Source organism: Equus quagga, chromosome 10 (genome assembly GCF_021613505.1).
Source record: "Equus quagga isolate Etosha38 chromosome 10, UCLA_HA_Equagga_1.0, whole genome shotgun sequence".
Classification (NCBI taxonomy): domain Eukaryota; kingdom Metazoa; phylum Chordata; class Mammalia; order Perissodactyla; family Equidae; genus Equus; species Equus quagga.
Genome location: NC_060276.1, coordinates 97,699,107 through 97,726,769, shown reverse-complemented (window position 1 = coordinate 97,726,769; position 27,663 = coordinate 97,699,107). Strand labels below are relative to the sequence as shown.

General features: G+C 38.2%; 1 protein-coding gene across 9 annotated transcripts in view; it reads right to left on the bottom strand.

Annotated features, from left to right (window-relative positions):
• The window catches only part of DMD (dystrophin), a 2,273,580-nt gene that overhangs the window by 323,805 nt on the left and 1,922,112 nt on the right, over window positions 1-27,663 (bottom strand). For all 9 annotated transcript variants that reach the window (XM_046672830.1, XM_046672828.1, XM_046672833.1 and 6 more), the window contains 3 exons: window positions 21,808-21,964; window positions 5,449-5,569; window positions 4,566-4,834 (listed from right to left, as the gene is read on the bottom strand). In XM_046672830.1, coding sequence (XP_046528786.1) covers window positions 4,566-4,834; window positions 5,449-5,569; window positions 21,808-21,964 — 547 coding nt within the window. The remainder of the gene's footprint in view (window positions 1-4,565; window positions 4,835-5,448; window positions 5,570-21,807; window positions 21,965-27,663) is intronic.

Genomic DNA, 27,663 nt, shown 5'->3' with positions numbered 1-27,663 from the left:
CAGGATAGCAGGCCTAAAGGGAGACATTTGCCGGTTTTCTTCTCAGAATCTGAGACGTGAATGTTGAACATAAATAAGGCAGCATGGCACGGTGGTTTCATCATAGTCCCTGGTCTACCACACACATCATCACATTATTCTCAATTGTAATTCCAAAAAGGTCTCATCAAAATATTTTGCTGTAAGAACTTTAAGGAAAAACTCACAGAATTGGTGTCTTTGACTTTTCACAGTAAGAATTGTAAGTTAGGAGTCGGATCAAAAATGTAAAATGCATAACTACATGGGTGTGACAAATTTGCATATTCCAAGATGGCAGCCAAGATGGGCGAGTTTAACTAGGGTTATGGTGTGAGAAACTGTGTTTCAAGTTAACAGGCAAACTGAAGGCAGTGAAATATTCCTGCCTTAAGAATAACGTGCCACTCTGTGTGTAAAGAAACCACAGTAGCTTAGGACAAAAAGAAAACTTGGAAAAACAACAATTCACACAAACTTTTTCACCCGGGAATTGTTCTTAAGAACAAAAATGTCATATGTAGACTTTAGGTTCAAATGGTATTCTACTTTATTCAAACCTGCGTATGTTCCACTTATAGATCTAGGTAGAGCATCTCGTGATTCAAAAAGATATTCTTATTCTCCATCACTACAAGGAAAGTCAGAATATTTGTGTTGTCACATAAGCACCGGTGTTATTTCCAGTAAAGTGAGAAATCATGATTCTGTCCTTAAAAATATTTGATAAGCAGTATAAATCATGCATTTTAAAAATGAAGAGGCATTTAAAATTTAAATTTTATTCCAGTGGTTATTCCTGTGGAAGCTATATTTGGAAGGCTGAGAGTCTCTTAGTGAGCCAAATAGCCGATATTAACATTCTATTTCTTTCTGTTGATTTACTATAAATACTGTCCTGTAGATGATTAGTTAGCAATAAGGCCATTTCCATAGTGCTCCAGGACTCAGTTGTTGTTGTTCTATCCATTCTTCAAATTCAAGAGCCACATTTGCTAATGAAATGATATAATGCTAAATCCCACGGAAACACACACTCTGTGTAGTTATTTGAACAACAACTTCATTAGCAAGTGAGATCAGACTGGGGGTGGATATTATGACAGAGTCACTAGGGGTGATGGAAACGAACTGAGATGGGTATATAAAATGTTCTTCTGGCTACATGCCTAACCACCAGTTTGGAGTTCCCAGTGTGGGGCCTCTGAGGGCTTAAATTGCTGAGTAGAAAAATGGGAACAGTGATTTTAAGTACTCTTCTACTTCTTTGCAAAGTAAGTTTTGGTTAATAAAATTCACTCCTTATAAACTACCACCACCAAAGCCTCAGAGTTTCAAACCCGGCGTCATCGAGATGCTACAGAGAAAACTAATTTATTTTATGCCCACTGTAAAATGAAGAGCAATAAATATATATGAATTCATGTAAGCTATCACTTTAAAATATGCATAAAATACTTAAAATAATACTGGTTTAGGAAGCAAAATAATCACATCCATTACGACTAGTCTATAAATATTCCGATAGACGCTATAACTTAAGTGTGTCTGCATCTGAGAAAGACAGAAGTGTTGATATATATAAGCTCTTTTTAAAGGAACATTTAATGTATATATGTTTGTTATTATTGGGATCAGAATAAGAGTCTTACCAATTAGAGTACGGGAAATGAAATAGGTCTTAGGATTAAGGACAGAAAAGAGAGGGGAACTGAAAGAAAACTGCAAATAGGATTGAGTGAGAGCCAGCTGATATTTGAGCTCTCCTACTTTTAGTGATTTTTTGTCATTAAATCTTGCTGCATACATTCTCCATCCGTGCTCAATATACCACAAGAGCTCCTATGTGACAGATAGGGCTAAAAATGAATCCCTTACGTCTGCTCCAAAGCCTACATATTCAGCCAGTTAATTGATTTATCAACTAATTTAGTTCCTTTGGGACATTCACCTAAACTTATTTGCCACTTTTGGGAAGATTTTTAAAATTTTAGTTATTTTTGGATAAAAATACTATTTTTAAAGCTGAACAAATACAAAGCGATACATTTCAAAACATTATTTTAATTTTCAAGTAGACAGCAATGTTAACCATTGCTTTAAATGTTAGAAATGGGGTCATAGAATATTGGGGTGGAAGAGATTTTAAAAGTTATAGAGTCAAAGTTTTAATCCTCTTTTAAATTTTTACCTACTACTTTAGTGAAGAGCTATTCAGTTCAACGTTAGACGTAGGCTTCACGAGGGCAAAGACCAAGTCTGTTTCATTCATAACTACATGTATAGCACATTGTTTAGTGGCTCATAAACTGCTGTTGAGTGAAGGAATACAGAAGCTGAATTCAATTCCTTATATGTTGCTGGCACTGTACTAGGAGCTGGGAATTCAAAGACGTACAGCATGATCCTTGCTGTTAGGAACCTCACTTTCTATGAGAGAAAGAATGACATAAGTGACTTATTACAATATATGTGAAATTTAAGTGTGGCAAGTGAAACGTGTTGGTGATCTATGAAAGTACTGACTTGAGAGCAGTTTCTTCTGCTTGGTGGGAGTTGGAGGTGGGCGACATTCAGAGAAAACTACAAATACAGGTGCCGTTTGAGTTGGGCCTTTACGGCTGAGTGGAAGTTCACCAGCCAGATAAGGGTGGGGTCATTCAGGCAGAGAGAATAGCATTTGGAAAGGCAGAGAGTTATGTAAAAAGATGGCATATTTGGCTAAAGGGGTGGTATAGTCACAGTGTATTGAATGGCCTGGAGGATGGGAGCAACAGTCAGGAATTTAAGTCAAGGCTAGGAAGAAAAGGGCCACCTGCCCTTTTCGATTCATGGGGCTTCATTCTCAGGCAGGCAGCCTCCCACGAGGGTTTGGCTTGGAGTTGGAAAAGGATGGATAATGCAGACATATCAGTAAAGAAACTGTTCATTCATTAACCAAATATTTAAAGTGCAACGTTTATGACATGCCAGGGACATTGATGAGGGACCAGGATTCAAAGAGGTACAGTCACACATCCCTTAACAGTGGGGATACATTCTGAGGAATGTGTTGTTAGATGATTTCATCGTTGTGTGAACATCATAGAGTGTACTTACGCAAACCTAGATGGTATAGCCTACTACATACACACCTAGGCTATGTGGTACTCATCTTATGGGGCCACCATTGTATACGCGGTCCATTGTTGAACAAAACGTCGTTATGTGCTGCATGATTGTATAATACAACAATATGAGTGGCAGATGCTGGGGGCTAGAACAGGACATTGAAAAGAGGAGAGAAAATATAAAAGAGATATTCTGGAGTGAAATGAACAATCAAGTGCAGTCACTGAAAATGTAGAAGGATTTATGGATAGATCTCAAGTTTCAAGCCTGAGCAACTTGTTCGATTGCGATCCAGTAACTGAAATAGGAAACAGAAGAAAGGGCAGGTAAAAGGCGATGACAGTAAGGGAATGGACAAACAGGAGAATGAATGAACTTGGGTTCAGAATGGTTGCATTTTGATTCTAATGGCATATGGGTTAGGAGATCAGAAAAGAGATCCAGACTAGAAATTTAGATTTGTCACCATGCATGCCATTTTCAAAATGGAGCATTTCTACAATAAAAAGAGAACTGAGCTAAGGTTAGAAACTTGGACACACCAACATTTGAAAGGTGAGTAGAATTTCGGAATCGAGGCAAATAAAGGAAGGAGAAGAATGTGGATGGAACAGTACCCTGAAAGCCAAGGGAGAAGAGACATTCTAGAATGAGGGTGCTGGCAAACATGCCAAGTGCAGGTGACAATTGCACTTCTTTTGAATTGAAGTCTGGGAGGACCTTTGTTGGTTTTGACACAAGATGAGTAAAACAAAATATGCTTCAAGTTGCTGGTTTTCAAAAGGATACTCCTAAATACGTATATTCTTCCCTTACCAATATATTTATCATCTTTGGGCCGCAGGGGAATATACCTTTGGTCTCATGAACAGCAGTATTCCAAATCTATAATGATATTTCTTCCTCTCTGCAGTGAGCTAGTACTACTCAAAATTGTATTACATATATTACCTTCTAAGGGAAGGGAAGCATTAATGGCCTCATTTCACAGTACCATAACTCCCCCAAGTCATGTAATTTAGTTAGCAAAAAGGCCAAAATCTAGACTCCTGGCTCTTGATTAAGTGTTGTATTTTTCCCTACTCTGGTACTGAGTCCCACAAAGAATACACACACGCGTGCGTGCACACGCACGTAAACCAGACCACTTTAGTACAAACACTTAATTTCCTAATAGCAAAATCAAAATGATTTTTTTGCCCTTAACTTTTTAATGTTTCATTTTGTATTATTGAAGACAGATGGTTAGATCACTATCTTCTCTTGGAGAAAAATACCACATGCAAGAAGACTTTGAATTTGGGAAAGATGGACTGATTTCTAATGCTTAAGGGTCCTAATTTTAACTCTGTGAGAAGAAAAGACTGCATTCAAATTCATATTAGAACCTCTTTTGAGTCTCTCAAAGGGCTCTGAGGCAAAGCAGTAGACGGTACCTTGACTTTTTCGAGGTGATCTTGGAGAGAGTCGATGAGGAGATCACCCACAGGCTGCCAGGATCCCTTGATCACCTCAGCTTGGCGTAGTTTGAGGTCCAGTTCATCCGTGGCCTCCTGAAGTTCCTGGAGTCTTTCAAGCGCCTCATCTATCTTTCTCTGCCAGTCAGCAGAGTGCAGGTTCAATTTTTCCCACTCAGTGTTGACCTCCTCTGCCTGCTTTCGTAGGAGCCGTGTGACATTCTGGGCTCTCTCCTCAGGAGGCAGCTCTAAATTGGTAATACGACAAGGTTTTAGGCCACATTCATTTTTGTTTTTAAAAAAAAACATTGTTGAAAAGGTCATACTGCAAGAAAGAAAGAGAGCACAGTTTAACAAGAGGCCAACCTACTGATTAATGGCTCTTTTCCACTTTGGCATAAATTTTGATATAGTTCAGCACATCTAAAGTCTGTCATCCTCAGTGAATCTTTTCCACCTTGTATCAATCAGATAATTTAAGATTCATTGAAGCTATTGAGCAGAAAAACGTTAGGATGTACACCATAATCTCTAATTTACTTCAGTCAGGCTCTTAAATTGAAAATTAGCTTGTAGTCTTTGTAACAACAGAATTCCTCCTCAAAGGTAATCTCTTCTGTTTATTATTTTCTCAATGTTTCACTAACCTCTTTCAATGTTTATTCATAAACGTGCAGACAGATTTATGCATGGCAGTTTACGATTCCTTCTTCTTTTTCAACATCTATGTTTAATTTGAATCGATTCTATTTAACCTAGAAAGTATGAGAGCTATCGAGACCCTGGCAACAAGACTGGATGGGTTGCTCTGTCGCCACTGATCCTTCTATCAATATGTTATTACAGTTCCACGTTCAATTACCTCTGGGCTCCTGGTAGAGTTTCTCTAGTCCTTCCAAAGGCTGCTCTGTCAGAAATATTCGTACAGTCTCAAGAGTACTCATGATTACAGGTTCTTTCGTTTTCAATTCCCTCTTGAAGGCCTGTGAAATGAGATGAAAAGAAATGCTTATTTGGCTTGTGGCATTCTTCTCAAAATTAATCCTGGGTGCTCAGAGCTTGGTTATGAAATTCCCAGGTCAATTTCAATCTCCTTTATTTATAAACTGATAGTCATAAAAATGATAAAGAAGGCTATACAGATCTTTCTTTTAATCAGGAAACCATTGTGTTTGTAAAACTATCCTGGAGAGAATGGGGGAGCTTTCAAGACATGTTAATGCCCTTTTGTTAAGATAAGAGTGATTTATTTATAGAAACTGATAGCCAAACTTGAAATCTGGAGCTAACGTTGCAAGATATATGTTGCAAAACCCTAGCAGAGCTAATGAAGACTTAAACATACCCAAAGGAATACAGACGCAGAACACAATGGGAAGCCTGAAGGGCCATTTGGAAGAACTTAGGTTGTATTGAAGTACACAACTAATCCAGTTCATAATCACCAGCTAGTTCTGTCAAAGTGTCTGACAATGAATAGAATGATGTATAAGTAAAAACTCAATACTTTTGAAAAATTCCCCTTACATTACCCATTGTGACTTCTTTGAGAATGGTAGAAATGTTTTGAGGTATACTGGCAGTAGGAATTTTGAGAACAACTTTCTATAAATAAGTAGAGCTAGAATAGGTATGTCGAGGTCATCTAGGCTAGTTATCAATTTTAATCTCCAATCTATAACATTCCTTGATGCAGAGAATCAAAAGAAAAGCAAAATGCACAGTTTCTGCCTTCAAGAAGTTTTTGGACCAAAAGAAGGGAGAAAACTACCACACTAGAAACAGAGTGAAAACAATAAAATTCACACATAATCGAGTGCTAAAAGTTATGAGACATCCTGTAAGGCTAAAATAAAGCAACAATACTCTGAAACCATCAAAGATAATTATCGACCTGGATTCTCTGATCTCAGAAGTGAAGATGTTAATGAAAGTATGAAGCACCACATAAATGAAAACAGATCATTATAAAAACAACAGTAATAATACTGCCGTGATCTAGGGCTTAATGATTCATACCTTTCTTCAATTCTATCTTATTTTTAGTGACATTGCCTACTGAATTGAAACCTTGTTCTGTTCTTGGGAGAAAAATTAGCAGTATCTCCTTTAAACTTCAGAGACATCATTCTGTTATAAAAGTGCTCCAGAAGTGTATTGTGTGACATATTTATAAATAACATCCTAATGATGTTCACCATTCAAAGGAATCCTGAGTTTGCTACTTTGCAAAATGATTCATCATCCACAGTTATTTAAAATTCAGTAGAGAGAGGCAAGGTGTTTGACCCAAAATAAAGAGATTCTATAAGTGGAATATGAGGATTCAGCCTGTGGATGGGGATGTAATTTCTGTATAGTGGGATATTCTTGCACCCTTGAAATTATACAGAGTAGGTGGGTTATTTACTCTGCTTACATGTAAGGCTGACTGTCCTTCTAATATTCCATTTGAAATCTGTGTATGTATGTGCATGTATGCACACGGGCATACATATGTGTATGTGTATACAGTTCTTGTATTCCTGTGTTTTTCTCATACATATAATTTTCCCAATTTCAAGCAAAGCATATTTTGCCTAGTTTCTCCATTTGTACTTGAGAGGAGGCAACTGATACTGACGTTACTAATTATAAAAATAATAATGGCTCCCTTTATTGTGTCAGTGGTTGTACAGGAGACTAGAAATACAAAGTTGAACGCAAAACAGCCCCTCCTATTTAGGAACTTATAGTATACAGTAGAAGAGTCAAACACATAAATAATTTCAGGACAATGTGGAAAGTGCACAAAATGGGACAAGAAATTGGGGCAGGCTTCCTGGAGAAGATCGTATTCATGAAGAAGTCTAAAATATGAACTTGAGTTAGCCAGGGAAGAGTAGGTTAGAGGAGGAAGAAAGAAAGAAGATTAAATTGCAGGCTGAAGATAGAGGACACAATAGTATGGCATGTATAGTTATCTCAAGTAGGCCAGTGTTTCTAGAATATAAAGTACAAGGAGAGGACATGTCTTCAGAAGAAGCAGGACACTGTCATCTCAAACTATATTAGACCTTTAAACCAGAATTTGAAGTCAACCTATGACCACAGATGACCTGCTAAGAAGCCTAGCTGTTGTCTTTTAAGTAATCAGTAGCTCTTGAAAGGATTTAAGCAGGGGAGTGGCATGGGCATGTGTGTGTGTTTCAAATAGATTTCCCTGACATTAATCAGAGCGTGTCTTTGAGAAGGGCAGAATGGAATCAGAGAGACCAGTTAGGAGGTTGCAAGAATTCAGTGAAAATTATGAGGATCTGACCCGGGGCAATAGTACTAGAAAAAAAAAAAGACAGAGAGAGACTAGGGAAGTGTTTAGAGAGTGAAGGTGTGAGAATTTGGTGCTGGGGATGCTGGAGATAAGACAGAGGAGGGAGCAAGGATGACTCCTAGTTTCTTGGCTAAGTAGAGGAATGAATGCTGGGTGCAATTAAACTAAATGTGAAGAAATAAACTCTCCTCGATTTCTCAGTATACCTATAAAAAGTTCTAGCCTCCCGAGAACCTTCCCACACCACGGGGATTAGATTTGCAGACATTTGTCTAGTTAATTTCTCTGATCCAAGAAGGCCAGATGGTTATAGCCCAGAGTAGGTTCCTAGGTTAAGCTCCAAGTTGTCAGAAAGACTGGAGTAGCTACCTCTCTAGGTATCTACATTTCAGAAAATATATATCCCAGACCTTGGAGACATTCTAGGTTGTGAAACCTGAGACACGTGGGGCTAGCTGGCTCCTGGAGAAGTTGGAATTAGGAGGACTCAGGCCCACTATATTTCTTTCTTTCTTTTTGCTGAGGAAGACTGGCCCTGAGCTCACATCTGTGCCCATCTTCCTCTACTTTATATGTGGGACGCCTACCACAGCATGGCTTGCCAAGTGGTGCCATGTCCACACCCGGGATCCGAACCAGCGAACCCTGGGCTGCCAAAGCGGAGCATGCACACTTAACCACTGCGCCACCAGGCCAGCCCCCTAGGCCCACTATATTTCTAAGGAGACCCTTTCAGGAGGAGAAGGGGACAACTACCTCCTTCTCCTTTATAAGCAGAGAAAAATAGTTTTTCCTGGTCTCTCACCTATGGAGTACCCTCAGCCACAAATGTAGGAAAATTTTTCATCACCTCTCATCATAACTTCCTGGGGGTAGGGCTTGGGACGAGGTTGGTGAGAATATTTAGTGTAAAGTAATTAAAAGAAATCTGTCTCTGATCCATAACACCTCATGTGCACATTCAGGGGAAAATTAATAAAGATGGATATTCAAAACCCAACACTAATGTGGGGGAGGATCTATATGGCAAACAGAGCAAGGGGGTATGATACGCTCAGCTTAGAGAGGTAACATTCATTCCAGAAGGAAATAAATATTAAGCCTAATGTTAGGGAGAAGAAGATTTAGGAGTCATTTCTCACTAAACTAATACCCACTGAGTGCCTACAATTATGCATATAGGCAAGGATCAAAATTACAGAAGTAGGTGACATTGCGCAGGCAGGGGAGTGGGCTAAAAAGCAAATTTTGGAGAATATAAAAGTTTAACAGGAAGACAGAGGAATTGGATCCCAAGAAAGGCCAAAAGAAAAATGGATAGGTGGAAAGACTGGGGAAGATGAGGGGATCGTTTGTAGAGCTATCAAGGAGAGAGAGAGAATTTCGAGAGGAAGAAAGTGACTAAGAGTGTCCAAACATGATACGCAGAGGTAAGGCAAGATCGCCACTGAGAAGTGCTCACTGGACCCAGTGAGAGCAATTGCAGTGGAGGGCGGTAGCCTCAGAAGCAGGTTTAGTTGAGGAGTGAGTGGTAGAAAAAGAAGTAAGCATTTTAAATGAAAACAATTTGTGTAATATCTTTTTCTTCTGAGAGGGAGAAGAGGAAGATAGGACAGAGAGGATCACAGGTAAAGGGAAGATATAGGGAGGATACGTTCTTTTTAGGATAGGAATGGTTTGAACAAAGACTGAAAGATGGAGGGTAGGAGCAGGGTAACCAACTGTCCTGGTTTGGTAGGCACTGAGGAGTATTTTATCATGCGAGACTTTCAATGCAGAAACCAGGATAGTCTCAGGCAAACCAGGACAGTTGGTCACCAAAGCAAAGAGGGATATATTAAAGACCTAGCCAGGAGAAAGTAGAGATAAGCGTTAGGGCAAGGTCTGTAAAATGAGGATATGGATCTTAAAGGTCCCATCAAACTGAGGAAGTCCATGACCCTGTTTGATGACGCAATTCCATTGTTAAAACGGAACAGCAAACAATTCAAGGTTAAGGACTATCCATCCATTGTGAGAGACCACTTGTTTGCCCCTCGAGTTGTTGCCAAGGGCTTAGCTCCACCACAGCTGCACAGTTCATTTCTTAAATATGAGTCACTGAGGATTAAAACGAGTCTAAAAAAAAGACAAAGGAAGTTCTGTCATTACAAAGACATAAGCACCATTATTTTCACAGCGTTGTCTGAAATTAAGAAAAGAAAGTGGATAGAAGAGAGGGTTAAGTGACTGTATCTTCAGAATTTAGGAAGATTTAAACTAAATACAAAAAGGGTAGAAATCCCAGGAAAAAAGGAGAAATAGTTGGTTCAAGAAAATGAGAGGATAAAGAAAATAGAATGTTTCTCATCATGTGGGAAAAACTATAAATTGGAGGTATATCATTTTAAATGTGGTTATATGAAAAGACCTCTTCCATTTACTCATTCAAATTTTGAGCACCTACTGTGTACCAGACACTGTCCTGGGCAGTGGGCATCACTGGTCCTTGTAGCATGGAGTTTAAAAGAGAGGCTTCTTTAGTAAAAACGACAACAACAATGACAAAAAAAAAACCCCATGAAGATTCTGCATTAGAATAAGGGAAAATCAATTTTTCGCTATCTAATCAATTTACCATAACCTGCATGTTATGATAGTTCATTGCATTTTAAAAGGAAGGAAATGGAGACATTTTTAAACAAGAACAAGAACATTCCATGTCAAGAGACTTGACTTTTGATAGTAAGGGTCTTGTCTCTCAGAGAAAGTCTATTTAAATGACGTTTGGGAAAAATATACACTCATATACAATACTGATTTTCTATCATAGATTATGGTTACTATTTTAAATCAGACAAGTTGGTGTATTCATGTGATGGTGTGAAAAAGGTACCAGCTATAGAGCCTTTCTTCCATACACATACACATATCTTTTTTTTTTTAAAGATTTTATTTTTCCTTTTTCTCCTAAAGCCCCCTGGTACGTAGTTGTGTATTTTTCGTTGTGGATCCTTTTAGTTGTGGCATGTGGGACGCCGCCTCAGCGTGGCCTGATGAGCGGTGCCATGTCCGCACCCAGGATTCAAACCGGCGAAACCCTGGGCTGCTGAAGCAGAGCGCGCGAACTTAACCACTCAGCCGCGGGGCCGGCCCCACATTATATCTTTATACTATTTAGATGTCACTATTCAAATGTTAAGATATTTACTTCCTGACTCTTTTGAACAGATGAAATTATTTTCTTTAAAACCCATCCTTTTCCCCATGCCTTCCTCTTCACCTTTCCAAAAGAGCCAGGTCTGAGAGTCTGAAACAGTGGTGCGGAAGAATTAGAAGGAACTACTAAAGACTTAGAGCACCTCCGTGAAAAGAAAATAATATTCTGTCTTACGAATGAGACAAAACTAGGCATACTAAATTGACACTTTTCCTTCAGCTTCTTAAGTTTCACAAAATAACTTATATGAAGCATGTGCTACAAAATTATACTAGCGGTACATCCCAAGGTAAATCCATTTATTTTGAAGGAGAAATTATCGATGGATAGCATTTATGCATCACAAACAATAACCAACTGGGTGATTGATGGCTGGCTGATTAATTAGTTCACTGAAAAATACTTATTTTGAATCTATTATGTATAAGATAGGGAATGTAGGGACCTCGTCTTTGTCCTTAAGGAGTCAATAGTTGGTTGGGTAGGGATGTTTGTGGTGAGACTTTTATACTGAGAATGTTTTGCCAACACAAAGTGACATACACATAAGGTAGGATTTACCTAAGCCATCAGTTCATTAGTCACTTAGAATCCAAATCTTGAAACTCTTAAGCCAGGCTGAAAGTGAGTGACAGCAAAAAATAAAAGTTCCCTGAATTATAATAATTTGGAAGAGACATAAGTGGAAAATCCTAATGGCCATGAAGCAAATCCAAAACTTTAAAAACCTGAAAGTAATGGATAAGAACCAAGTCATTGATTCTTCGGGGTTTTTTTCCCTGCCTCTCCTGTTTGCAGAAGAAAAAATAGGGTGAATGTTACCACAAATATTTAATAATACCATAAATAGAAGTAGCTCAGAACCGTGTGTGGAGGGGATGAAGGGGGAGATACTGATTTGCTTGATGTAGTGCAGAGAAGAGAGGGGCAGGATGAGAACTCTGGGCACAGGTACCGACATTTCAGAGAAAAGCTACGCTGCTTTCACCTAGCCACGGTGGTCCTGTTACTATGGATGTAAGTAAAATTCCTGGCTTTTCCAAACACAGATCTCTTTCAATCATGGACAGTTTCCATGGTGCTGAATTTTACTTATATTCTCATTGAAGTGGCAAGGCTATATTTGTGTTATTCAGACTGAAAACTGATGGAATGAATATATTATTTCTGTATTAGTTAGCACAACTTTACAGAACCATCCTGGGAGGCAGACTGAAGGAGGGAAAAGAGCACTGTCCTGACCGACAGGAGACGTGAAGTTCAAGTCTGGGCTGGGCCAAAGCCTGGCTGCATGATCTAGAACAGGTGGGTCATAAAATCTCGCTGAGCCTTTGTGTCCTCATTTGTAAAATGCGGGGGTTTGCCAAACACCTTATCTACGTTCTAACATCTAGTTCTAATATTCTATTATCAACATGTTTAGATCATTAATTGGCCACAGGCCTTGATACATGGTGGCGGTTTGAGGTAGTCTCTCCTAGGCATCACTACTACTGATAAAAATTATAGCCACAGCTTAACACAAGTAGATACTCAATAAGAACTATTGAATAAAATAGCAGAATACCCAGTTAGAAAACCAGAGTGTGTTATGTGGAGGTCAAGTTGACTCAGATGCAGAACATGCTTGAGGGTGAAAACCTGGTCTCATGAATTGCTAGAGGAAAAATTAATGCCATTAACTGGAAAAAATGGAGGGATCTTATTCTGGGCCTATTCTCATGTTACAGGTCCAAAGCTGAGTGTAAACTTTGAGTTACTGGATGGATTTTCCTCAAGACAAAGCCCTTTCAGCTCTGCCTTCTTAATTGCAGTGATTTCTTCCCCAGAGGAAATGTTCATATCCAAACATCCAGAAGGTCCATAGTTTGCACTCTCGGTTGGGCTTTTCCTCTAGTCTGGAGCGTTAGCTAGGAGATGAAAGAACACCAGACAGACCCTAAATTTAAAGTGATCCAACGGTGCTCTTTGTTCAACAAATGGTTACTGAGTGGGTATAGGACAAGGACATTAGCATAGTCCTACCTGCAATCCGGTCAGTGTTTAATAGTTTGTCATCCTATATTATCATTGTAGTTTCCGTATTATTTCTATCTTGTCTGTATGCCTCCTATTATTGTTTTCGTTTCTGATAAGAAAATTGCTGAATACATTCTGTCACCAGAATGACCTTTCTTATTTAAAGAGCTACCCTATTTATTGTCTCAACACATTAGAAATATTTTACTTATGAAATGCATTTAGGGACAATCAATGCCCAATTAATTTGAAAAGGGCAAGATCCAGAAATGCAGTTAACTGGAGTAGCAGGAAGTGAATCTAAGGGAAATTCATAGGGATTCATGGAAGAAAAAAATCTGAAGGGAGCGGCAACAGAACAAAAAACCCAGAAAGGCAAGGATTCCCTTAATACATATTCACTTGAGATAGCTGGTGTTAGAGAAGTTATGAAAATGGGGCATACGGTCCATAAAGAAAGGTCATAATCATCCTTACTTTTGTATTGTGCTAAGAACACTTAACATGAGATCCACCCTCTTAACAAAGTTTGAAGTGCACAATACAGCAGTGTTACCTCTAGGCACTATCTTGTACAGTAGGTCTCTAGAACTTATTAATCTCGCATAACTCAAACTTTATACCTGTTGAACAGCAACTCCCCATTTCCCCCTCTTCCCACCCCCTCTAAACCACCTTTCTATTCTCTGTTTCTATGAGTTTGACTATATAATCGTCTTTAAATAAGATTGAAAAAGTTCCATCTTATTTTCACTCCACTTCTAAATAAAAGTGAAGATAAGGGATTGCAGTATTAGATACATCTAGCCATTGTTTCCGACAGTCAACCACATGAACAGCAACATCTATAAATGAGATTAAATCAATTTGAAGCAAAGTTGAAAAATAAATGGACCTATTTCAAACCTGAAATTATTTTTTTGACAATCTAATTGTACTCAATGAGAAAACAGTTTTGAGTGTTTAGGGGGAAAATGTGTTTAACAAGCTTCTTGTTGAGATTTACTTTCTTTCAAAGTCTTTTAAACTGAAAGTTGTGTTCTCTGAGATCAAGGGCACGAGCTAGAAGAGAGTCCAGCCTGCTTGCAGATCTGTGATACCATGGAGGAATGGTTTAGTGCCCATGCAGCATCTTGAACAGCTGTTTGACTCTCAGTCCTAAGGCTGGGCTGCTTCCAACAACCACTGGGGAAGTCACTTCCTACTGACAACAATGTTGTTAACTTCTGAGCTGACCTTGAGAAATCACCGGTGAAAACTCAATCTGTTCCCATGGTCGTTTGGAGAATTAGGTCTTAGGTCATTGAACTTAAACCCTAAATTTTGGAAATTCCTTGGGAAGCAATAGTACAAGATGAATGGATTATTAGGAAACCCTGTGACAAATTAATTTATATTCATTCCCAAGAGGCTCAGCCAAAATTTGAGATTGTCAAGTGTAAGTGGTGAATAATTTCTGAATCACACCATTTGTCTCTGTCCATCAATATAATCCAAAAATACAACTCTTGTTTCACTCCACGTATACACCCTCATCCACGATCATTTCCAAGTCTTTCCCATCTCCATAAATGGCATCATCATTTCCCCATTTGTTCAAACCATAGACTTCAGAGTCATCCTTGACTCTTCGCTTTCTCTCACATTACACATCCCATCTATCTTAAGTTCTATCAGCTCTACTTTCAAAATATATCTTCGATCCAGTAATTTTTCACCATAGCTATTATTTCCACTCTAGTTCAAGTCATCATTATCTCCTTCCTGGATGACTCCAACACCCTCCAAACTTTCTCGCAGCTTTCAGTTTTGCTCCTCCTCCTGCCGATTCTCCACCTAGCAGCCAGAGTCTGCCTCTGAACACATAAATCAGATCCCATCATCCCTGCTTATGGTACTCTAGTGATGTCTCATTACACACAGAATAAAATCCACCTCCAAACTATGGCAAACAAGACAATTCATTATCTGACCTTTGCCTTTCTCTACAACCTACCATTAATCTGTCTTGCTACTCTTTGAATACCTCAAACCCATTCTTACATCTGGGCTTTTGCATTTGCTGCTGTTTCTGCTTAGAATACTCTTCACTCAAGGTCTTTGCTTGGCTCACTCACTCACACAGGCCTTTGCTCAAATATAACCTCCTCAGGTAAGCCACCACCTCTCAGTCTTTCTCTATTCCTGTTTTATTTTCTCTTCATTGTGCTGACCTGACATGATTTTATATATTAATTTATTGGTTTACTGTGTATTTCCCTCACTAAAATTTGCAGGTCCGTCGGGGCAGAATCTTGTTTTGTTCACTATTGTATCCTCAGACCCTGGCATAGAGAAGACACTCGATAAATAATTACTAAAAGAATCAACAAATTCTAGGAGTCTGAGTTATGGCACAGTTTTTCCTAAAATAATTTTAGAAAAAGATCAGGGGTTCATTTGTAATTAAATGAATGTGTATAAAGTGCTTTGTAAAGGCAAAATACTATTCGAATATTATTTTTAAGAGTATTTATCAAGATGTCAAAATATTTCGACATGGTTAGAAAGAGGACTTTGGTAGAGAAGTCAATTTGTAAATTATTCATATTTTATCTTATTATAGTCATTAAAGAAAAGTAGCAAATCCTAGATGACTCTGTTCTTAAGTTTTGATGATATAGCTAATTTTCAGAAGACTTCCTCAAATGCCTAGAAAGGTAGTTCTAAAAATAATTTAAAATCTCTTTTATTCAGCATTCCTAAATTTGACTGAGTGAAATATCAAACTTCTACAAAAGTAACTTGCTCCACTGATGATGAGGAATACATCCAAAAGATGTCTATTTCCTCCGTCATAGTCAAGCAGACATCTTAGAGTAGACATAACTAACAGTGAATTTTTCAGGGAATCAAACTTGTTTAGAAACTCCAAGAGGCCACTGAATGCTGGAATGAATCACTCTACTACAACCTTTTTTGGTTGTTTTTCAGAGGTGATAGGGAACAATGCAACGTTTTTTTTTAACCCAGAGCTGACTTGAATCTTAACATTCATAAATAGTACCCAAAGACATTTTTTATTTCTGTGGAAAGAGAACACAGGGGACTCATCAAGCTAACACACATACTAAAACGTACCCAAAGGAAGCAGGCCAGCATTGATAACAGAATTAGCTTAAATAAATGTATAATCTACAACGTGATTTCAAGATAATTTTATTGATTTCTGAACCTCTCCCTCACTTTGTGGTGACTCCTGAAGAAATCGAACATGCATAATATATGACCTGACAAATGAACAAGTAAACTACTTTATTTGAGCCTTTTCATTTGTCAACAGCATCCACGCAATAATGGCTTTCTGTCTACTGTTTTAATAAGGTACGTATTGATTACTTCCATCTAAACCTTAACCAGAAAATTTCAGGAAGCTTTGAAGGTGTCCTTAATAGTCTCTAGAGAAGGAATTATAGAGATTTTTAAATTGAAAGATGAAAACCTGATGACAAACAATTTCGTCAGTAAAAATGCAAACAGAAAGTCATTACCCACAGCGTTCTTATAATCAAGACCTAATCTCCATTTGGATTTGGGGCAGGACAAGGGAATTAAATAAGCTCATGGTTTATTGCAGTTCTCTTTAGAAATTCCCCACTATGATTTGCTCCTTTAAAACTCTCTCTAGGTTAATCACAGAAGTAGACAAGTAATAAATATCACTTTAGTGACTGCTCAAGTAAAACAAAGGAAGTCAGTTTTAAAAATATATCTGGACCAGAATAATACACACTAATTGAAAACGAGTCAGTCTAGTGAGGCAAGTAATGAGGAACCATAAAAGCCAGGATAATGTATTCAAAAGATATAAAAATTGGTCAGTTTATATTTGCTAAGGCACATTTGAGCTTTAATTATTTATAACACTTCACTGCATATGGAACATTATTTTATTAATTAGTCTTGAGAGCCATTCCAGTTGCTGTTGTCATGCTGCCCAGCTGGTTTGGGGAACTGAGATCCACTCCCATGGGTGTAAAAACTGCTTTGGGGAGTGAGAGCGCAGTCCCCAACTACCTGTGTGGCCTTACCCACAGAAGACCAAATACGCCTCTATCACGGTAATTGAGACTGACCATAAATTTATGCTTTAAGTAAAGAGTACAAGACATATATTTTTGCTATACCATTTTATCATTAACCTGCATTGATATACAAAGAAAATATAAATGACCTGTTTTATAAACACCCTGATTCATAGAAAAGCGAAAAATATTTGACTATCGTTTCAACTTTTGACATTTTAATAGGATTTGTACTCCCATAAAAAGCAACAACCAAGGGCATTAAAAATTTACAATAGAGAGTCAGCAGGTGATTCAAAAAAAAGTGACACAGGGTCCAGCCCCACGGCTGAGTGGTTAGAGTTCTGTGTGCCCTTCTTTGACAGCCCAGGTTTGTGGGTTCAAATCCCAGGTGTGGACCTACTCCACTCACCAGTCAGGCTGTGGTGGTGTCCCACATACAAAATAGACTAAGACTGGCACAAACGTTATCTCAGGGCTAACCTTCCTCAAGCAAAAAAAGAGGAGGATTGGCAACAGTTGTTAGCTCAGGGCAAATCTTTCTCAGCAGAAAAAAAAAAAAAACATAACATGCCAAATACACAGGGAACAAGTTTACAACAGCAAGTGACCCATCTTTGTACCAAATATTCTTTATAAACAGTATTTGAATCAAGAAACCCATAAAGAGCGAGACAATTTATAATCCCGGAAAGATGGTAAAGTAAAACGAAAGTCTACAAATATAAACTCTGTCAAAGGCTAGATCTTGACAGAGTTTTGTAGTGATTGTGTTTCCTTTCTCTCTTCTGAGTTCAGAAGATCCGATTAAGAGACCCAGTTTCAAGGATTTTCCTTTGATCTTTTTGTCCACAGGCAACAAGAGCATTACTAACTAGACAGCCACTCTGCTACAGCTGTAAAAGGGAAACTGCATAAATGTGACAAAACTCTGAGTAAACGGGGTGCTAGGCTGTTCCCTCATCAACACTTAGGAGTGATGGTGTTCTTTGAGGGAGGAGAGTGTTTTGTGACAAGGGCTTTTTGTCAGGAAACAAAGAGAAACTCATGAAGACATTGGGCCAGACCACAAGTAAAAACAGTGGACATCAAAGAGCTCTACACACTACAAAAAGATGCTTTCTCGGGAATAAACAGAAAAATTCTACACGTGAGGAAGGAACACCAATCTCTATTCTGTCTTCCCCTGCCCTTGGTCTCAGTAGACTAGAGAAGAATGAACAAAATTAAGATTAGTTCATCGGTTGTTTTTCTCCTCCCTTCCTTCTTCCTTACATTCCTTCCTTAATTCCTTTGTTCCTTTACCTATTCAGTGTCTACCATGTACTAGACACTTTATGAGGTGCTGAGTATAAAAATGACAACCCTCTCCCCATAAGAAAGCTTTTTGGAGCACATGGTTTAGTGAGGGTGGTTGATATTAATCAGATGGTCATACATATCCATGATGACAAAGAACGTTAAGTTATAGAGGGAAGAGTAGACAGTGTTATGAAAGTGTATAAAGGGAGATCTGGTCAAATGTGGGCATCAGGGAAAAGCTTGCTCGATGTCTGAACCAAAATGTAAAGGATTATTAGATGTTAACCAGGAAACTATGAGGGGGTAGGTATGGGTAGAAAGAGCTTCAGACAGAGGATCAGATGTTCAAAGCCTTTCCTGAGAGGAACAGAGAAGTGGAAACACCAAAAGAAGGCCGTATGGCTAGTGTCCAGCGAGTAAGAGAAAGAACAGTAAGAAAAGAGAAGGTTGGGGCCAGACAAGCCAGATGGGGCTTTGGGGTTCTTGCTGAGCATTTTGGTCTTTCTCCACAGGCATTGAGAAGCCACTGAAGAGTGTTAAGATGAGGACTGCCATAATTCAATTTATGTTTTTACATTGATTACTCTGACCGAAATGTAGATTGCATCATAGGGTGGCAAGAGCAGGTGCAGAAAGGTTAAGAGAAATGGCCTCTTGTAACTACAGTGATGACTGCAGTAGACAGAGTCAAGGTATATTTTGGAGGTAAATTGACCCAGCGATATATTGGCAATGGAACGCTGGAGGTTAGTCATCCTGAAAAGGTACTATACCAGTCTGCTCTGTGGTTGTTTGGATAGGAGAAAAGCATTTAGTTAGATTCTCCAAGCTTTAGGATTTTGTAGATTGCAGCAACAAAAAGACAATAAAGCAAAGAATTTTAGGGTTTGGGGAAAGAGTTATTAAAATGTTTGGTGATTGAATCTAAGTTGGACTTGGAGGGAGGTAAAGACAGAGAAGCAGTGGAACTAATATATAGAACACAGTTATCAATGGGCTGGAAATCCTGATCAGTCAAAGAAAGGCAATAGCGGGGTATCTGAACAAGCACACTGGTCCAGTGGGGATCAATTCACTTCAGTCTGGTGCATGTTACTCATAACTCTAGCATCACTATCTCCCAAAAGCATGTTACTTGTCTTGAGATTCCTTAGCAGGAGGACTGAGAACGATAAGTACTAACATTTTACCACCGTTCACAAGCAACCAAAGTAAATAACCGGGGACAGTGAGGCAATATTTATAACAAAATGCTGCCTAAAGGGGGCCGTGGAAATTCTGTGGACCAAATTCTTCATCTTTCAGCTCAAGAACAAAGTGGCAATCACAATCTAACTTAAGGCAGAATATGACTAGAATCTCGGTCTCCTGAATCCTAGTGTGCTTGTTCAATGACTCTTCTTCTTCGGTTTCTGGAACTAGAACAAAATTGTAGAAATTCGTCTTATTTCGCTATATCATATAATATATTCTATTTAAAATGCTCATGCTTCTCAACAAATGCTCTTCTTCATATACACCAGCGTGTTTTCACTATTTATTCAAAGTTAGAACATTAAAAAAAATCATTATCATATTCCACTCTACCACAAAAGCTCTTTAATAACGTGAATTATATGAGGGGGAATGGCTAAAGGAGAAACTGGAAGTTTCCTTGGCAATGTTTTGCAAAGACTCTTGGGTCTTCTCTCATGTTCTCTTCCCTTTTTGTAATCGTCTATATCTTCTTCTCTGGAATAATATCAACCCTTGACCTTTCTTCAAGATGCTGCCTTTGGCTGTGACTCCACAGAGATCTTTCCTTTAAGTGCTGAACATACAAAAGTGGTACCATTTTATCAAGTTCTTATTGTTTGGTAGTAATGTACTTGGTTTGCTATTCATTTCTGTTTATGTATCTTTTATTCTCATTACAAAAACACTTATCAGTATCCACTGTATGCCAGACACTTTGCTAGGTACTAGGGTCTTAGAGGTGAGAAGACCAAATCTCTGCCTTCCCCATTCATTGCCTAGTAGAGAAGACAGAAATATAATGAGAAATAACAAAAAAGAAATAAGCAATCACTGTTGGAAGCTGCTAGTGAACAACTTTTATTCTGAAGACTGGTAAAGTAGAAACACTTATCCTGCATATCCTATATGAACAGTATACTGGATACCCAAATAGCGGATGAGTAAACTTTTCTTTTCACAGAAGTACTCTAGCTAATAAATGAAGAAGAAACGATAGAAATAGGCAATTATCACACTGCAACTCCTAGCTATGGATCATTAACAGCTGCCAAATCATACATACAAAAGAGAAAACAGGAGGTTATATACCCCCTGAAGATGGAAGAATACACTATCACCTATGAAGCAGCCTTACCAAAAAAATTCAAACCCAAATATGATCAAACCTGTAGAACCACAGTGTTCAATATGGTAGCCACTAGCCACATCTGGTTATGAGTGCCTGAAATGTGGCTTGCCTGAGTTGAGTTGTTCTGTAACTGTTGTATGTAAATTTTTATATTGATTACATGTTAAAATGACAATAATTACTGTTCCATAGTCATACAAAATGTAACCATTAGAGGAAATCGGGTGAAATGTACAGGGAAACTCTCTGTAGTACTTTTGTAACTTACCGTGGATTTAGAATTACTTCAAAATAAAAAGTAAAAATAAAAGGCACTTAAGAGACAAGTTAACCAAATTCAATGTGTGGGCCTTATTTCAATTCTTATTGAAATCAAAAAAATAAAAACAAAAAACCTGCTAAAACATTTAGGACTATGTGAGAAATGGAAATTTGAATAGTGCCTGGATATTTGTTATGATAAAATTATTGACATTTTAAAAGTATTATTGTAGCAATGTGGTTACTTTTAAAGAGTGAATCTTTATCATCTAGAGATACTTTCTCAAATATTTATGAATTAAATGATCTGAATTAAATCTCATGCCTGAGATTTGCTTTAAAATAATGAAGGACAGGGTAGAGCTATAGAAGTAAGACTGGCTATGAATTGATAATTATTGAAGTCTTGATGGGTATAGGAGTGTTTATTATAACGTTCTGTCTGCTTTTGTATATGTTTAATATTTTCCACAACAAAATGTTTCTAAAAATCACCAAAAGAGATGACAATTTCTTAAAGGATATTATTAATGCAGATGCTTTTGACATTTAAAATATAATAGCTTGGATTATTTATAATTGACCCTTGGACTAGAGGAGCAAAAAAGATTTCTATTCAACTTAATTTCAATCAAAACTAATTTTAAAATAGTCACTGAATGCGTACTATGTGCAAGGCACTAGGCTTAAAAATGTCCTACCCTGTGTACATCATTCTGCTTCTGAACTGCCGGGAAATCGCCTCCAATAGGTGCCTGCCGGCTTAACTCATCATCTTTTAGCTGTAGCCACACCAGAAGTTCCTGAAGAGAAAGGTGTAGACGCTTCCACTGGTCAGAACTGGCTTCCAAATGGGACCTGAAAAATCATATTAGCAAACTATGTCAGAATATCTCGAAGGACAATTGATGATTCTAACGATCCCATTAAAGATACATTGGTTAGTTAGTTTCATAGTATACAAACTCACTGTGAACTACATAGCAGGCCTCAATAAAAATCTAGCTATCTGCTCTTAAGAGCCATAAAATGGGGGCACTTTGATGGCAAATTTGACGGAAGACAGTGTTTAGCCATATGTTTATTTCCACACACAGAATTCTGAGACTTTTGGCATGAAATAGACACTTTCCCATAGTGTTGCAGTCAATGATTCTTAAGGTTTCTGGTAGAAAAAATTGGACCCAGTGACTAATATAAACCACTCAGTTTTCATGTGAGTCATGCTAGTACTGAAACTCTTTCTGCTTTGAGAAATGGAAAGGTCTCTCTCCACATTTTGACTTTTCCATTTCTACACCCTAGGCAGCCTCTTCCATTGACCCCTTCAATCTGGCATCTGTTCCTTTCTGCTCCTCTTCCCATATGCTTCTCCTTTTCCTCTACCCTTCTTTATTCATGTACACCTGGGATTTGTTTTCACCAAGTTCCAACATTTTCCGCTTTGTTTCCTTTGTGTCAAATGTAGTGAGACAACAACTCACATGGAAAAGTAAAATCAGACCTTTGCCCGAAAGCCTTCCCTTAACATGAATAATCAAGGCAAGAGACGGAGCGCTTTACCATCCACTGAATTTAGAACACGTTAATCCATAGAAGCCATTGAAGAATATACAAAGGAGGGATCATTGCTATAAAATCCACATTTCACTTGAGGATGAGAAGCTAAATTAATAAAATAAATCATCATCCAGAAAACAAAGACGAAACGCGAAACGTTAGCAAAGCTCTATCCTCAGGTAAATCAAGAATTATGCTGCATTACTCACATATTATCAGCAATGACTAATTAATTCATGAAAATTAATGCTGCCTCTAACATGAATATAATAAAGTCTCTAAGCTGCAAAGGTTGAAATATAATCTAACCAGGTAGAACAATATTTCCCTTTGCCATTTGGTAACTTAGCCTGACATTTCAAATACGATTCTTCTGCTGGCCTCAGTAGAACAGAATCACCAAATAGTACCCATGTACTGAAATTAAATTGTCCCAAACTTTTTAAAGAATAATTTGATGATGCATAAGTCTTTAAAATATGCAAAAACAATAGCCCACAAGCTTAAATTCAAGGAGTTTATACTAAGAAAGTAACTGAAAAGGCATGTAATATTATTTATAGCACAGTTATGACTGATGCAAAGTAGAAACAATTTAAATATTTAATACTAGGAAATTGGTTACATATAACGCAATGTTCAAATCCTATGCATTACATACAATGTTCAACGCGATAACATAAGCAAATATTTATGGATATGGAAAAGATCACCCTATCAGTTGCTAAGTGAGAAAGCCGGTTACAAAAATGTATACAATCTATTTTCCTAAAACATTTGTGTGTGTGTGTGTGTGTATTTGTGTGTACACGCTTGACTATGCATTAAAAAGTTCTGAAATGACAACCAGTTTATCCCTCAGAGGTGGATTTACAGGTGATTTATTCCTTTATCTTTATACTTCTCCAAATTGTCAGACTTTTCTTTCTATTATGAGCAATATAAACATCATATTCAGTTAAAAATGAAGGCATTTCCATCAGAGAAATTAAATTGTCCAAGACTCTAAGGGCATTATTATCTATTACATGAATCCTGAAATACCATGAATTAAACATAATAGTGCAGATTGCATATAGTGTAGAGGTCAGTTCTTCCATGTTTCTGCTCCCTCCTTCTCTTTCAGTTATCACTTTTCCATGATAAGCCTAAGTGAGAATTCCCTATGCAAGATTTTAGCTGTTTAACGGCATGTAATGACTAGTGGTTACGGGGATTCCCTGGTGTGTCTGGAATTTGCATCTTGGTCCCCTTGAGGGTGAAGGAGCTGTCAAGCTGGATATTTTGAAGGGTCGGTAGAGAGAAGCATATTCCAGACATGGAAAAGCAGCAAATGGGAGAAAAGATACTGATTAAATCAATGCTTATTGAATGCTTCTAAGTCCCAAACAGGCATTGGGAGTAAGGCGAGGGGAAGGTAAGGGAGAATATCAAGATGCCTCTTGCTTGGCCTCCCTTTATCTGGTAGAGGATAGAAAATATCCCTGTGATGCAGAGGTCTACAGGAGGATGAGTTTGCTTAAGGGCAGGCTGCCTCGGGCGAGGCCTCCAGCTGCTGCTTCTGTTTCCATAAGGCAGTGCTACAACCCTGTTATAGGTTAAATGGCATTGACTAATTATTAACACGTCAACGAAACCCTTTATGTCCCTGATGAGAGAAAAAAATAGCTCTGAGACCCAGGGAATTCGGTTCTAAAGGATCTAAGAGAAACTCCATAGCGTGGGAGAGGGAAGCTGTTAGCAGCCAGGGACACGGGATAGTCAAGAGGGCTAATAGAGGAGGAGAAGAAGGATCCGGGGCCACGAATGACGAAAAGCTCTCACGTATCTGGGTGAGGGGACCTTATTCATCCATAAGGTATGGAGTTAGATAACATTTCAGAACATTTGATCGCCTTAACTACATATCAAATGACTTTCTTTTCCTTGCTAAAGCCTGAGAGTGAAAGGAAAGATGTGATATGAGGACAAAAATTTAAGCAAAAGGCTAATAAAGGGCAGAGGACACCGGATAAGGGCTGGAAAGTCAGATAGTGGCTCCCGATTGAAAACAACACTTGCAAAGATATCCAGTCTAAGGCCGTGGTTCTCAGACTTTAGTGTGCGTGAGAAACATTTGAGTAGCTTGTTCAAAGTTCAGACTCCTAGTTTTCACCCCTACAACTTCTGCACTTTGAACAAGAACCTTCACAATTCAGCCAGTAAGTTCCAGGACCATTCTTTGAGAAAGAATTTCTTAAAGTATTTCCCATGTGCCCTAAACATTACTTGGTCTCCACAGGGCAAAGGTGGTATTTGCCAGGGACATGATTTTGAAGGAGATCTAAATGTAATGAAACCCTGTGAGCTCAGAAATCACTTTCTTTGGCCATGCTCAGCTTGTGAAGTGTTTTCAAGACACATTTCTACTGCATTTGTTGCAAGCAGCTGCCCTATTTTTATTTTCAAGATTGTATACCAAATATTTCTAAATGATTAACCTATGTTTGCATTTGGAACCTCTCTTCCCCAAAATGTTTCTTTCTATTTGTACTGACTCCTCCCCCCGCCCCCCCCCCGCCCCGGGTTTTATCATAGGCTGTCAGGGCTGGAGGGAACCTTCGAGATTATTGTTCAGCCCTCTTGTTTTGCAAATGTGGAAACTAAGATGCAAAGGTATGAAGCAGCTGCTGAAGCACCAAACTTGAGCTGTCATAGTTAGACATAGGAAATGCAAATCACAAACTTTCCTTATATGAGGAAATCCTTAACCTTAGCGGGTTTCACCAAATGATCTGGATCCCTGAACAAAAAGGCTTGCTGCTAGTTGGCAAATATACGTGATGCACCCCTATCTAGTCAACAGAAAATAAAAGAGGAGGTTTGAAGGGGCACACTTAGCTTCCATCCATTTTCTGTTAATCTTGATTAGTGAAGACAAGCACTTATGGGCTACTAGCTTTTAACAAGGCAAGTGCTGATCTTTAATAAGCAGATAATTTCTACAATTTGTAAGGTTTAGGTAAGATGCAGAACCTTCAGGTGTGTTGGGATATATTGCTTAGTCTTCAAGGAACTCTTCAGTGCCAGGACTCTGAGAATTATAGGGGCTGCTAAAGTGATTATTGCTCTAGACACAGATATTTCAAGTGTCATTTGGTTGGTGCCTAGTTTGAAATTCTTAATAAAACTTTACTCTGAAAGGCATGTATTCTTAAAGCAAAATGTGTTATATTGGATTCATTTTTCACTTTGACTTTCTTTATAAAACTAATGATATATCCCTGTATATCTTTGGTACCCTTGTGTAATAAGACAGCAGTTAAGCACACAGAAGGAAAAGGTAAGAATGCTGAAATAAGAAGGAACCACAGAAATAAAGTGGGAGCTATGGGGCTTTAAATAAACAGAGAGAATTAAGCCCGAAGAGAAGTAAACTTTTTTTCCATATGGGCCATGAACTCCATCTTTCAAACCTAATTAACATTCCAAGAGTAAGAGAAAGAAGGTCAGAGAGACTCAAAGCCCAAGTTGCATTTTTCTCTCAAAGGTAGAAAGACTTTGCCTCTTTTCACTCTTTCTTTGTTCTCTATTATAGAAAAACCTGTAACTATTCTAATTGCTAATACCAAGTACTCTCTAAGAGATTTATTGCTGTGCGGACTATATAATGTTGGTGTTCTCGCCTCTCAAATTAATGTTCAAAATTTTATAAATGTGAGTATTTTTATATAACATTTACAAATGTTCCCCCTAGTATAAAAATCTCACAGAATGTAAATTTTGCTGAAATTAGGTTGACAACATATGTGATTCTCATAGTTAACAGTATATACAATAGTCTGAAAAATATAATCTGGTGGCAGATTAAATAGAAACCTTCATACATATTTCCTTCTGTAAAAAAATTCACTTGGCCACTTCTCAAATTATTAATATTTTCAAAATTAGAAGGCAAGGTTTGTGGCCATGGACCATTTCAGAGAGGGATATTTTCTTTTACGAATCACCATCCTGATGTCGGATAGCAAATCAATAACTCTGTGTGTGTGTGTATGCATACACATAAGTAGAAAATTTTCACTTTATTTTTCTCCCACTTAAAGCAGCTAATGTTTTGTTTTGTTTGATGACGCTCAACTGTCACTGACTATTGACTTCTCCTTATACCTCTTAGACCAAATGTGATGTGTTAATGTATTTTGAACGGATGGCATGTACTTCCCTTGAACTAAATCACGAGACAGTACTATACGATTTCAAATAAAGTATTCTGTTCTCTCACAGACATCTTATTTACTTTTTCTCACACCATATCCTTGGAACTTAATCAGTTCCATTTAAACATAAGAAAACTAAGGTAGAAAAGTTCAATAATTTGCCCAGGTTCATAAAGAGTGATTGCAGAATTTAAAGTAATAGAGTTGTAGAGTCACAAAGGAACTTGAAGAGACCATCCATGTTTCTGGTCAAAGCTCCTCATTTCAGTGAGGGAGAAAATTGAAATCTGAAGTAGTTAAGTGATGTGCTCAAGATTACATGCCAGGTAGTCAGTAACAGAGCCAGAAGAGAAAGCAGGTCGCCCAGCTGCTGGTCCAGGATGCTACCTCACTGATGGCACTTAGAGCTTGGAGTATTTGTATTCATCTGATTTAGCCGAAGGCAGCAAGCATAGCCCTATGAAATAACTCATGAATACTTAAAGGAACTTGCCATCAAGTGTAAATGAGTACAAGAAAGAGCTGGTGAAGGAACAGCCGGAGAGGGAAATACTCATTATGGGATTCGAGTCAAAATTTGGAGGATGAGAGGAACGATGGCATTTCAAGTGTGAGGACCAGCAAACAGACATACTCATATGGGAGAATGGGAAAATTGTTGAAGAGCAGGAACGTGGTTACAAGACAGAATCTGCTTGGCTTAGAGAATCCTTGTTGGGAAGTAACTAGATTGCTGCTGGGTGAGGAAGGAACGGGGAGGCAGAGGAAGAACAGAAAAGGGAAGGGGTTCGCAGGGGC